Raw genomic sequence first — 12,597 nt, forward strand, 5'->3', positions numbered from 1 at the left:
TTCCACATGAAAGCATCATTCACCCAACACACAGCAAGAAACAAATTCTCTTAACCAACACACGATTATCCACTCCCGGCCAAGGACATTGTGTTTCACACTTAAATTTCTCAATTAAAATAATGTCCTAGCTCATTTTGGTCATGTTAAAAATACTCGATAAAAATAATCGTGTGCAGATACACGGTCGGCCTGAGTCAAAAATATAATATATTTCTTTTAGAAAATCCCACTATTTAACATAGTCTATAAAAACATTTTCGGCGTTGTAAACCGACGCCCGGTAATTTCTTATTTAATAATTGAAATTACTTAATTTTAGGATAAATACCCAAAATTATAGTTTCCACTCAATTTGTACAATTCAACACTCAATTGCAGAAATTAACCACACCATTGCAATCAGTATAAAATTCCGGTCACCGACTATCCCGATCTAATTTATGGAAAATAATTTAATAATTAATTATTAAAATTAATTCAATAAATACAAACTTAGGCTTAAAATTGCTAATCTAACCACCTATTGAGCTAATTAAATTATCCTAACCATTCTAACTACAAGGCTACACAATTAACTAATTGAAATTTCTAACCACCTAAATCACTAATCTAACTAGCATAATTTAATTACACAAACTAATAACTACACTAATTTAAGCTTAATTCAATCTAAACATTCCTTAGACGTCATTAGCCTACTAAGTAGAGTTTAGTGCATAAACTCATTGGTTTACTGTGAAAACCAATTCACCGTGACGGTGACGCGACGATGGCCGAAACTCGGGTTTGTGGTGGCATCGACGAAAGCTCGGACTGGGCCTAAAATCGGCTCAATAAATCTCAGCCCAATCTGAGATTTGTTCTTGATTTGGGCTGGAACGAAGTTGGGTTGGGCTTGCGAAACTTGCTGTATTGGACTGAAGATGGGCTGCTGGGCTGGACCGCTGAAGATGGGCTGCTGAGGTGAATTCGTGGGCCGTAGCTTGGCTTTGATTGGAGCAGCTTCGGGCGGAACTTGGGCCGGAGACGCGGCTGCAAATGGACCGGATTGCTAGGCTTGTGAGCTGAGCAATCCGAAGCAGCAAAGGAGGCCATGCTGGGGACGCGCGGGTAGGCCGACTGAAACTGCTGGCGTGGGTTGAAGCTGCTGCAGGCGTTGGACCGATGAAGACGCACAAAGGTGGAGTTGCTTCGTTGGCGTGAGCTGCTTCTGTCGATTGGTGGTGCTGCAACGTTGACTGGAGGAAGCAATGACCGAATGAAAGAATCGGCGGAGTGGCTTCGTGGCAGCGGGGTCAACACCTCAAATTTTGCTCGAGGAAGTTGACTCGGTTGGGGACGCCTGGCAGCAGCAAAGCAGAAGCTGTTTCGGTGGATGAGATGGGCAGATTCGGTGGAAAGAAGAATCGGTGGTGGTGGAGCAGAGGAGGCAGCAGATGGTGGGGCGAGCGTGAATTGCAGGGTGAACTCGAGCTTTAAGAGAAATGAAAGTAGCTGCTGCGGAGGGGGAGTCGGTGTGCGAAAGAAAGAGGGAAGAGAGGGACGGTCGAAGAAGACGGGAAAATAGGAGAAAAGTCCAAGAGAAAATATCTAATTCATCGTTAGATGTCCAAAAAGTATTTCAAGCTTATTCTCATGTCCCTAATTCTTTCTTGCCCTTTTAATCCACAAACAAATCAAATTGATATCAAATGTTGCACCCCCACCATAGCTCCGAATTTCTCCATTTAAGCTTCAATTTCTCTAACAAATTCCCCAATTGAGGTCTAATTTTGTAGAAGAAAAGGCCTGCACAATTTCTACAAGTCCCCATCACCAAATGACTCGATTTGAAAACCAAAAACTCTATTTAATTTGGCCAACCCAAATTTTTGTTCATTTCTGAATTGTTCGAAATGATTTTCCGTAAAAATCCTGAACTCAACGAAATTTCTCTAAAAAACAAGATGACATCCTATAAATGAACTGTGACAAGCTCGAACGTTTGATTTCTGAAACCAAATTCAATTTCGTGATTAAAATTGACCGAACGCGATTTTAGTCTAATCCGACCTACCGGGTAGTTTTTAGGGATTTTACCGCGGTTATATCCCTTAACGGCTTCACCCAATAGATTGGTTAACTCGTGAGTGATCAGCTCAGAGAAAAAAGACCATAAGCGCGCCAAATGCCCATTTCATATATTTGAGATGGGGTCGAAATTCAAGATGTCCATATCAACAATTTTCTAGCTTAAATTGATCGGATAGACTAAATTGGTACTAATGTGAAAAGATTTATAACTTTTTTGGCACTTTTCCCATCTTAAATGTGTGAAAGCTCAAGAAAGATAAGTTTCGGCAAAATATCGCCTTGAGGAAAGTTATATTGAGAGTTATATGAATCTTTGCACAAAGGAACCAATATATATATATATATATATATATATATATATTATATAATACAAATGATGATTAATAATAAGAAAGTATATTTTCCTAATTTAGGTGAATCAATTCTAATCTTAGATTGATTCAATTATCACTATGAAAATTCAAGAGAGATATCTCTGAGTGATCTTCCTTGGAGAGGAAGTTGTGTTGATTCTAAAATCTCTTGGGTGATCTTCCTTGGAGAGGAAGTTGCGGTGATTCTTGGATGATTCTGAATTATTCCTCTTAGTTGGTAGTGTTTCCTTTGACAAAATGCATGTTGATCTTCTGAATTATTCCTCTTAGTTGGTAGTGTTTCCTTTGACAAAATGCATGTTGATCTTCTTGGCTGAACGAATTGGTCTTGAATACGGGTTGCATCATAGTATTATATACCACTCTCTTTACTTTTCAACATTGTGGAAGCATGCAATAATCTTCTTTAATCCCACGCGTTTGTGTTTACTTTTCAACTCTTTACTTTTCAACGCTGTGGATGCACGCAAGAATCTTCTTTAATCTTCTTTAATCCCATACGTTTGTGTTGACTTTTCAACTCTTTGCTTTTCAACATTGTGGAAGCGTGCAAGAATCTTCTTTAATCCCACTTGTTTGCATCGCTGCTCTGCTCTTTCCAAGCAGGTAAATGCTTTATAAGACTCATGTTATAGCATCTTATATATGGTTAACAATCTCAACCTTTGACATTCCAACTCCAAAAGAAGTCTAGTGAAATAAAAAGATAGATCGTGTATGGACTGAAAGCTTGAAGTAACTCCACCCATGACAGGAGCATAATCACTTTAGGTCATTACCGGAGCGATTTCGATTTCACCGACAGGATGGGAACAATGCCATCGATCACAAGCCTGAGAAGAAGGTCGTTATCCCTGCCATCGCATCAACAAGCTTCCTTAGCATTTGAAAGAAGACATCAAGAGGGGAGGCTTTATGAAGCGTCGCTCGGTGGGTGCGTCAAGTCACTAGCTCAGTTGCTGCAAGAAGACCGACTCATCCTGGCTCGGCCATCAGTCTCTTGCTTTGACGAGACGCCATTGCATGTGGCCTGCATGCTTGGTCATGTACACTTTGCCAAGGCTCTTTTGGCTCATAAAAAGGATTTGGCTATGGAGTTGGACTCGCAGGTATGTCAAAGCGAAAACCTCGGTTTGTGTTTGTTTGATATCCTTTTGTCAAATCAAACTGAACCCAGTCATCCTCGCGAATCATATAATCGATGGAGTGGCAAGGGTTTTGATTCGGTTTTTGCAAGTTTTAGGCTTTTGGCTATGTGCAACGTAATTTATTAACTATATTTGCATGGGTTCTATATAGATCAGACAATCTTGCTTGTCAAATAAGATATCGTACATGTACTATCACATTTTGTTTTCCAGTTTCCTTGATCTGTGAGAAATCAAACCCATCATATATGACAAGGAAATTAACAAAAAAATTCAAATAGAAATCAAGTCATAGATTTCCAAGTTATTTCAACTTGAAAGATCTTAGTTATTTCAACTTGAAAGATCTTACACACACCAGTGAATTATATATATATATGCTCCATAGCTAAGCACTTTACTTTCGCAGGGACGTACGCCTCTTCACTTGGCATCTATGAATGGATACGTAGAAATAGTGAGGGAATTGTTACAATCAGACAACTTTGCATGCCTTGTCCATGACAAAGATGGGAGGACCCCACTTCATCTAGCCACGATGAAGGGCCAAATCAATGTCGTGAAAGAGCTGGTGAAGGCAAGACCAGAGGTGGCCAAGCACAGGGTGAGCCATGGCCAAACCGCTCTCCATCTAGTAGTGAGGCATAATCGTTTGGAGACTCTGAAAGTCCTAGTGGAGATGGTGAGATACGGTGATTTGGTGAATGCTCAAGATGATGAGGGTAATACCATTTTGCATTTGGCCACAGCAAACAAGCAAATAGAGGTAATCCTTTTTGCTTCGAATTGCTTCGAAATTGTGCGACGTCAGAGATTGCATTCCAATTGAACATTTTGTGAAGATAAAATCTAGCCCATTCTCATTTTTCTATAGATTCTACATTCAAACTTTAGTGGATAATATCAATTGAAGAAACTTATAAGAAATATCTTTGTTTGTTGTTTCTTTTATAACTGATAAGAAGCTCATCTTTTTGTGCAGACAGTGAAATATCTGCTTCAAAGAAGCGAAGTGGATGTGAACACAGTTAATAGAAATGGCTTCTCTGCTCTGGATATAGTGAAATATTTTCCAAAGGATTTCAAAGTCATTGAATTGAGAGAACTGTTAGTACATGCTGGAGCTCTGAGAGCCATCAGATTCCTTGCATCAACAACTCACCAAGCAAATGTTGATAACACAAATGAGGAGAATTCAATTGTTGTAGTTGACCTAGCATCTGTAGAACCTCCCTCGACCAATACTCCTCCTGTAGAGGCGGTTCTGCCACTGTCTTTATCGAGTGAAATCCGGAAGCAGGAGGAAGACAAACACAAGAAATGGATCAAGAAGAAGCGCGATTCTCTGATGGTAATGCTTTAGCTAGATGTCTTGGAGTATTTGCCGATAACTTAGATCAAATTGATCATAGCTCATAGCTAATTAATTTAAACTCTCTGTTTCTTTCATGAAAAATAGATGATTCACAAATTATTTTCCTAAAAATGATCATTTGTGTTGTTTAAAATAAATAGTTATGCTTTCTTAAAAATATTTTCTACATATGTACTAAATTGCTCATAATTAAATAGCTATGTAGAGAAAGAAGATGAGTAATTACAATAATAGAAGGCTTATGATTAAAAAGAAAAAGAAAAACAAAGGGTAATATAAGAAATCTAATAATGAGAAGAGATGAAACAAGTTGATGAATATTTAAGAAAGTAATGGTACTCAAGAAAATCTAAATGTGAAGCAATTGGCTGATTTTCTTCAAATATCTATACTAATGCATAAAGTAAAGAGAATTTCTAAAAGACTCAATCTTTTGTCTTCTCCAAATATTCTCAACAACTTGGAGTCTGTTTGGTAACAATTTTGTTTTCAAGAATAATTTATATTTATAAATGATTTTTTTTTAATTTTGTTCTTTGAACAAGTTTCTTAGTATTTGAATACATCTATTAACTACTGTCCAAAATTTCTATTCCCGATATAGAAATGTGTTTGGTAAGACCTTAAATTCTTTTGTGATTTAGAAGTTCTTTTAATTTTGTAATAATTTTATTATATTTTTTCTTTTCTCTTTTTTCCTTTTTCTTCTTCTCCTTCTTCCTCTTTGGCCGGTAGCCACCAACTGGCCAAATGAGGGTTGGCAACCTCGTCGGAGCATTGCCAACCCCGACAAGGCCAAGCATTGCCAGTCGAGCCTCATCGGCGGTTGGGTGAGCTCGGCCTCACTTAGACCTTGCCAACACCGAGCGGCGTCGGGCGATGCCACCCGGCGTTGGCGAGCCTCATCGGCGGCTAGAATATAAGTGTGTTTTATTTTCCACACATTTAGTTATTGGTTTTGATTTTCTTTCTAACAACAATAGCAACCTTTATAAAAAGATGTTCAAATTTCGAAATATATTCATTGTTTTCTCATATATGTATATATTCATACACTTAATTTTTTCATAATTTAATCCATGAGCTCTATTTCTGTAGAGAGCTCGCTACAATTTTCTAGTCTTTACATAAGTATAGGAAAAATCATCAATTGAATTTGTGCATTTGTTGGAAATAACTTCGACTAGATGATCTTCGTATGTATAAATATAGTCGAAACACTATTTCTTCACTCACAATCTAAAACTTTCTTTCACGTCACGATAGATAACTGCCACCGTGATCGCAGCCATGGCTTACCAAGCCGGCATTAGCCCTCCCGGTGGTGTGTGGGACAACGATCAAAAAGACAACAACGGCGCCATCTTATACTACGCAGGAACACCGATAATGGCTGCAAACGATCCAGAGGGTTACCCGATGTTCTGGATATACAACACCATCTCTTTTCTTGCATCCCTTAGCACGATCTTCTTGCTCATAAGTGGCTTCCCTTGGGGAAGAAGGTTCTGATGTGGATTCTGATGGCCACAATGTGGGTGACCATCATTTTCACGGCGCTGACTTACCTCCAGTCCATGCTGGCCTTCTTGAACGTGCAAAGGGAATTTGAAGACAGGCCGTCGACCAAAGCGGCTAGCCCACCCACCCAAGCAACCACCCAATCACCGATCCCAGGGGCTGAGGTCTTCATGTATGTTTGGCTCTGCGCTGTAGCCGTTCTTTTTCTATTTCACATTGTTCGATACCTCATGATCGTCCTCCGAAAGATCCGCAAAAGCTCAAGAAGTGGATATCAGGATGTGTGAGTTGGTGCAGATCTAGGGGCAATATCAAGATCTAGTGTATTCATCTGGTGGGACAAAGGATTACTGCATAGTCTTGATGCCTATGTTCTTTCTAACTCAATCCCTATGTCATAAGATCATTCTGACTACCGCTACTTGTGCAAACAATTTAATGAGACTACTAAACCAAACACAGAGTCGATCTTGCATTATTCTCGAGCTCTCCTCATCAGAGATGTCTCGGCCACGTAGCCGAATCTTTCTAAAGAGAATGGGAAGGCCTGGCCACAAAGTAATCTGATCTACTCTTACGTATGCCGCAAATTAGTAGGTAAAAGCAACATTGGGCCATTCTATGATTTGTCTCACACAGCTTCACCATTCTCTTTCCAATCACACCAAACAACCGAACCCACCTTCCTCAAAAGCATCCGCACTTCTTTTATGCTTCCTTCATATTCTTCTCCAATGCTGATAGATGTCCAAAAGCCATCTGATCAAAGCTACTGAGCCTCTCTGTCTGATCAATTTCAACCCAATGGCACCAAACCATAAGGCAGTCGCACCATTTACATTAACTTCCTACACTATCTTTCCTGCCTAAGTTTAAGGAAGTGATACACTGATTTCACAGAAAACACTCCATTATTATTCGCAGGCCATGCAAGCTGATCCTCCCTCAAAGGTCGAAAACGAAGCAATGGTAGTTTCATATGTAATGTTCACATACCAGAACGTGTGCTTCTTCCAAAACAACATTCAAGCTCTGATATTATGACTTCTTGCCAAAGGATCTTTTCTTCTTTATATAGACAAGTAGAGGAGGGACAAGGCAGAAATGCAACCTAAAATCTCATGGACCGATCTGTTGTTCCTAATCACAAGACAAAGGATTGGTAGCGTATCATCCCACACAAAACACAGAAAATTACTGTTCATATGCAAACTGATTACATGGAAGAACAGAGAGATGAAAACAATTGCATAGACAGATCTTTTGTACCTTACTGGTGAAAATCAGTCCATAACAATTGGGAAGGTACGAGAATTCTCAAAGGCCGGAGCCAGTACTTTCAGTCTTAGACGACCACAATGTGTGGTTTCAAGCAGCAAGCCCACAACTAACGCAGCTCATAAACTTCACTCAACCCAGCTTGGCAAACCAAGCCTCTTTCAAGAAGTTCCATTTCGCACCCCCAACTTAACGCAACCTGACGGTTTCTCTACTGCTGTTTTTCGGAATTGGGCTTCTGGGTTTCTGTTTCATTCGTTCACACTCATAATCCGTGGCTTGTAAATTTTGAGCTTTTTACAAGTCTAAAAAGTATAATTTTTTTTACAAAATGGCAATTTGACGAAAAAATTCACATGCACTTTTTCGAAATTTTTAAAAATTGAAATAATACTTTAAAGTTTGGCAGAAAAACAAAATGCTTTTTGCTAAAACACAAACAAGTAAGTCCTTTTGCTTATTATTTTTTACTTAATCAAATATTGCGGCACACACGCTTTAAATACTTTTTAGTCCAAGATGCTTGAAACTATTACAATGAAATGTGGATATACTTATAATTTTTCCATAACTTTTGAAAATTCAGATAATTTATTAGATTTTGACCGAAATTGAAAAACTACCTATTGCTTTGGCATTTCAAATTTTTTAAATAGTTGACAACACATAAATATTCCAAATCACTATTAAGTGCTTTATAATCTTAAATTGTCGAACTCAACGCTATATGAAAATGACATACAAAATCAATGGGAAAATTCCAAATAAGGGCATGAAATAAATATTTTTCTAAATAAGAGCCTAAAGTGTCCTCATTCTCAAATAAGGGTTTAAAAATGATTTTATTTCAAATAAGAGCATAAAATAGCTATGTTAATTTCAAAAAGAGCTTGACTTTCTAGTTGGCCAATGATATTTTGTCATTTACCTTTTTTTCCTATTTTTCTTTCTTTTTTCCTTTTTTGTTGGTTTTCTCTTCCTTCTTTGTTGGTGGCCGGTACCCACCCACAATGCCCGAAGAGGGCTAGGCAAGGGAGGGCCTTGCCTAGGGGAGGCGACTCTCGCCCTATGTGAGGCCTCCCTCAAAATCCATAGGCGAGGGCCACCTTCACTAGATTTGGGCAAGGTTGCCTCGCCAGCGGGATGGCCTCGCCTCAACAAGGTCCCCGAGCCCTCACCGGTGCTCGCTAGGAAAAATAAAAGGAAAAGAGAGAAAAGAAAAAATAATTTCAAATTACAATTTTCTTTTGACGAAAATACTCTTGATCGTCTAGAATAAATTAGCGAGATCAGGCCCTTATTTGAAACTTCCATAACCACTTCAAACTCTTATTTAACACAAGATCTACTTTAGGTCATTATTCGAGAAATGAAGGCATTTCAACCCCTTATTTAGATTTTTTCCAAAATTAATTCACAAAGTGATGCAATAGATTGCAATAGACAATTAAGTAAGTTATAAACTATATTTATTCGGAGGAATCACAACTCTTTTGATTTGGTTTTTGCAAGTTTTAGGCTTTTAGCCATGTGTAAAGTAATTTATAAACTATATTTCCATGGAATATCTCTACATAGATCACACTATCTTGCTTGTCAAATTAGATTTTGCACATGTAATGTAGCATTTTGTTTTCCAATTTTCATGATTTGTGAGAAATTAAACTCATCATATATCTCAAGGAAATTAACAAAATTCAGACATAAATCAAGTCATAGATTTCCAGTTAATTCAGCTGACGAGATCTCATGAGACACCAGTGAATTTGAGTAGCTTGGTCTATTTGATTTGAAAATGCGATATATATAAATCATATGAACGTGTCCCTCAATAAGAATGCTCCATAGCTAAGCACTTCACTTTTGCAGGGACGTACGCCTCTTCACTGGGCATCTACAAACGGATACGTTGAAATAGCAAGGGAATTGTTACAATCAGACCCCCTTGCATGCCTTGTCCATGACGAAGATGGGTGGACCCCACTTCATCTAGCCACAATGAAGGGCCGAAGCAACATCATGATAGAGCTGGTGAAGGCGAGACCGGAGGCAGCTGAGCATAGGTTGAGCCACGGCCAAACTGCTCTCCATTTGGGAGTGAATCATAATCGTTAGGAGGCTCTGAAAGTCCTGGTGGAGACGATGAGAGATGGTGATTTGGTGAAAGCTCAAGATGATGAGGGTAATACCATTTTGCATTTGGCCACAGCAAACAAGCAAATAGAGGTAACCCTTTTTGCTTCAAATTGCTTCAAAATTGTGACAACCTTAGATATCACGTTCCAATTGAACATTTTCTGCATTCAAACTTCAGTGGATTTATCAATTGAAGTAACTTACAGGAGATATCTTTGTTTGTTGTTTCTTTTATAATAGATAAGAAGCTCATCTTTTTGTGCGAGACAATGAAATATCTGCTTCAAATAAGCGAAGTGGATATGAACACAGTGAATAGAAATGGCTTCTCTGCTCTGGATATAGTGGAATATTTTCCAAAGGATTTCAAAGTCATTGAATTGAGAGAACTGTTAGTACATGCTGGAGCTCTAAGAGCCATAAGATTCCCTGCATCAACAACTCACCAAGTAGCTGTTGATAACAGAAATGAGGAGAATTCAACTGTTGTAGTTGACCTAGCATATGCAGCACTTCCCTCCACCAATACTCCTCCATTAGAGGCGGTTCCGCCACCATCTTTCTCTGGGAAAATCAGGAAGCAGAAGGGAGACAAACACGAGAAATGGATCAAGAAGAAGCGCGATTCTCTGATGGTAATGCTTTAGCTAGATGTCTTGCAGTAGCATTTGCTGTAAACTTAGATCAGTTTGCTTATGTTATTGCAATTAACATCATAGCTCACAGCTAGTTAATTTAAAATCTCTATTTGTTTCATGAAAAATGGATGATTCAAAAAATATTTTTATAAAAATAATCATTTGTATCGCTTAAAGTAAATAGTTATGCTTTCTTAAAAATGTTTTCTACGTATGTACTAAATTGCTCATAGTTAAATAGCTATGTATAGAAAGAAGATCAGTAGTTACAATAATAGATGGCTTATGATTTTATTTTTTTAAATAATAGAGGGCAATATAATAAATCCAATAGTGAGAAGAGATGAAGCAAGTTGTTGAATATTTAAGAAAATAGTGGTACTTAATCTAAATGTGAAACAGTTGGGTGATTTTCTTTAAATATCTATACTATTACATAAAGTAAAGAGGATTTCTAAAAAAACTCAATCTTTTGTCTTCTCCAAATATTCTCAATGACTCGGGGTCTGTTTGGTAACCATTATCTTCCGGGAACAATTTTTGCTTAAAAATGATTTTTATTTTATTTTGTTCCTAGACAGTTTTTAAAGGCATTTTGTAACTATCCAAAATTTATATTCTCAGTATAGAAATGCATTTGATAAGTATTTTATATTTTCCTCTTTTTTTATTTTCTTTTTTCCTTTTCTTTTTCTCATTCTTCTTCTTGCCAACAATCGGCCAAACGAGGGCCAGCAACCTCTTTAGAGTGTCACTAGCCCATGGCAAGGCCGAGCCTTGCCAATTGAGCCTCCTTGGTGGCTAGGCGAGGCTTGGCCTCGCCCATGGCTAGGTAACGCGAGCCTTGCCGGCAGTTTGATGAGGGTGAGCCTTGCCAACAGCGAGAATATAAGTGTGTTTTATTTTCCACACATTTAGTTATTAGATTTTGATTTTCTTTCTAACAACAACAGCAACCATCATAAAAAGACGTTCAAACTTCAAAATATCTACATTTTTTTTCTTCATATATGCGTATATTCATACACTTAGATTTTTCATAATTTAATCCATGACCTCTATTTACGTAGAGAGCTCGCCACAATTTCCTTGTATTTCAATAAATATAGGAAAAGCCATCAATTGAATTTGTGTATTTGTTGAAATGACTAACTTTGACTCAATGATCATATTTTCAAATATAGGTGAAACACTTTCTTCATTCGCAATTTTAAAACTTTCTTTCACGTCACAGCAGATAATTGCCACCGTGATCGCAGCCATGGCTTACCAAGCCGGCCTTAGCCCTCCCTGCGGCCTGTGGGACAACGATCAGAAAGACGACAAAGGCACCATCTTATACTACGCAGGAACATCGATACTGGCTGCAAACGATCCAGAGGGTTACCCATTGTTCTGGCTATGCAACACCGTCTCTTTTCTTGCATCCCTTAGCACGATCTTCTTGCTCATGAGTGGCTTGCCCTTGGGGAAGAAGGTTTTGATGAGGGTTCTGACGGGCACAATGTGGGTGACCATCACTTTCATGGCAATGACTTACCTCGAATCCATGATGGCCATCTCGTTCGTACACAGGGAACCTAAACATGTGAGCCCGTTCACAGAGGAATGGTACTCCGAGGATGGGGGGTCGATTACAGTGGTTATGTACTCCTTGTTTGTTTGGCTCTGCATTTGTAGCCATTGTTTTTCTAGTTCACACTGTTCGATTCCTTGCGTTCGTCTTCCGGAATGTGAAAGATCCGCAAAAGCTCAAGAAGTGGATATCAGGGCGTGTGAGTTGGTGCAGATCTAGGGGCAATAGCAAGATCTAGTGTATTCATCTGGTGGGACAAAGGATTACTGCATATTCTCGATGCCTATGTTCGTTCTAACTTAATCCCTATGTCATAAGATCATTCTGAGTACCGCTAGTTGTGCAAACGATTTAATGAGACTACTAAACCAAACGCAGAGTCCATCTCGCATTATTCTCGAGCTCTCCTCATCAGAGATGTCTCGCCCGCGTAGCCGAATCTTTCTAAAGAGAATGGGAAGGCCTAGCCACAAAG

At 38.6% G+C, this 12,597-nt stretch overlaps 3 protein-coding genes across 3 annotated transcripts; all 3 read left to right on the plus strand.

The window, feature by feature from the left end:
• The first annotated feature begins 3,127 nt into the window (after nucleotides 1–3,127).
• LOC120291271 (homeobox protein Wariai-like) lies at nucleotides 3,128–10,362 on the plus strand. Its single transcript, XM_039308413.1, has 3 exons — nucleotides 3,128–3,559; nucleotides 9,642–9,998; nucleotides 10,175–10,362. The coding sequence occupies exons 1-2, from the start codon at nucleotides 3,257–3,259 to the stop codon at nucleotides 9,885–9,887; spliced, it is 549 nt and encodes a 182-aa protein (XP_039164347.1). The 5' UTR covers nucleotides 3,128–3,256; the 3' UTR covers nucleotides 9,888–9,998; nucleotides 10,175–10,362.
• Nucleotides 4,251–4,967, plus strand: LOC104440151. Its single transcript, XM_039308414.1, has 2 exons — nucleotides 4,251–4,364; nucleotides 4,581–4,967. Exons 1-2 carry the CDS (start codon nucleotides 4,278–4,280, stop codon nucleotides 4,959–4,961), a joined length of 468 nt encoding a protein of 155 aa, XP_039164348.1. The 5' UTR covers nucleotides 4,251–4,277; the 3' UTR covers nucleotides 4,962–4,967.
• On the plus strand, nucleotides 10,178–12,341 carry LOC108954061 (ankyrin repeat-containing protein ITN1-like). Its single transcript, XM_018870323.2, has 2 exons — nucleotides 10,178–10,543; nucleotides 11,784–12,341. Exons 1-2 carry the CDS (start codon nucleotides 10,178–10,180, stop codon nucleotides 12,339–12,341), a joined length of 924 nt encoding a protein of 307 aa, XP_018725868.2.
• The last annotated feature ends 256 nt before the right edge of the window (nucleotides 12,342–12,597 follow it).

The sequence above is a fragment of the Eucalyptus grandis genome, chromosome 3, assembly GCF_016545825.1.
Source record: "Eucalyptus grandis isolate ANBG69807.140 chromosome 3, ASM1654582v1, whole genome shotgun sequence".
In the NCBI taxonomy this organism is placed as follows: domain Eukaryota; kingdom Viridiplantae; phylum Streptophyta; class Magnoliopsida; order Myrtales; family Myrtaceae; genus Eucalyptus; species Eucalyptus grandis.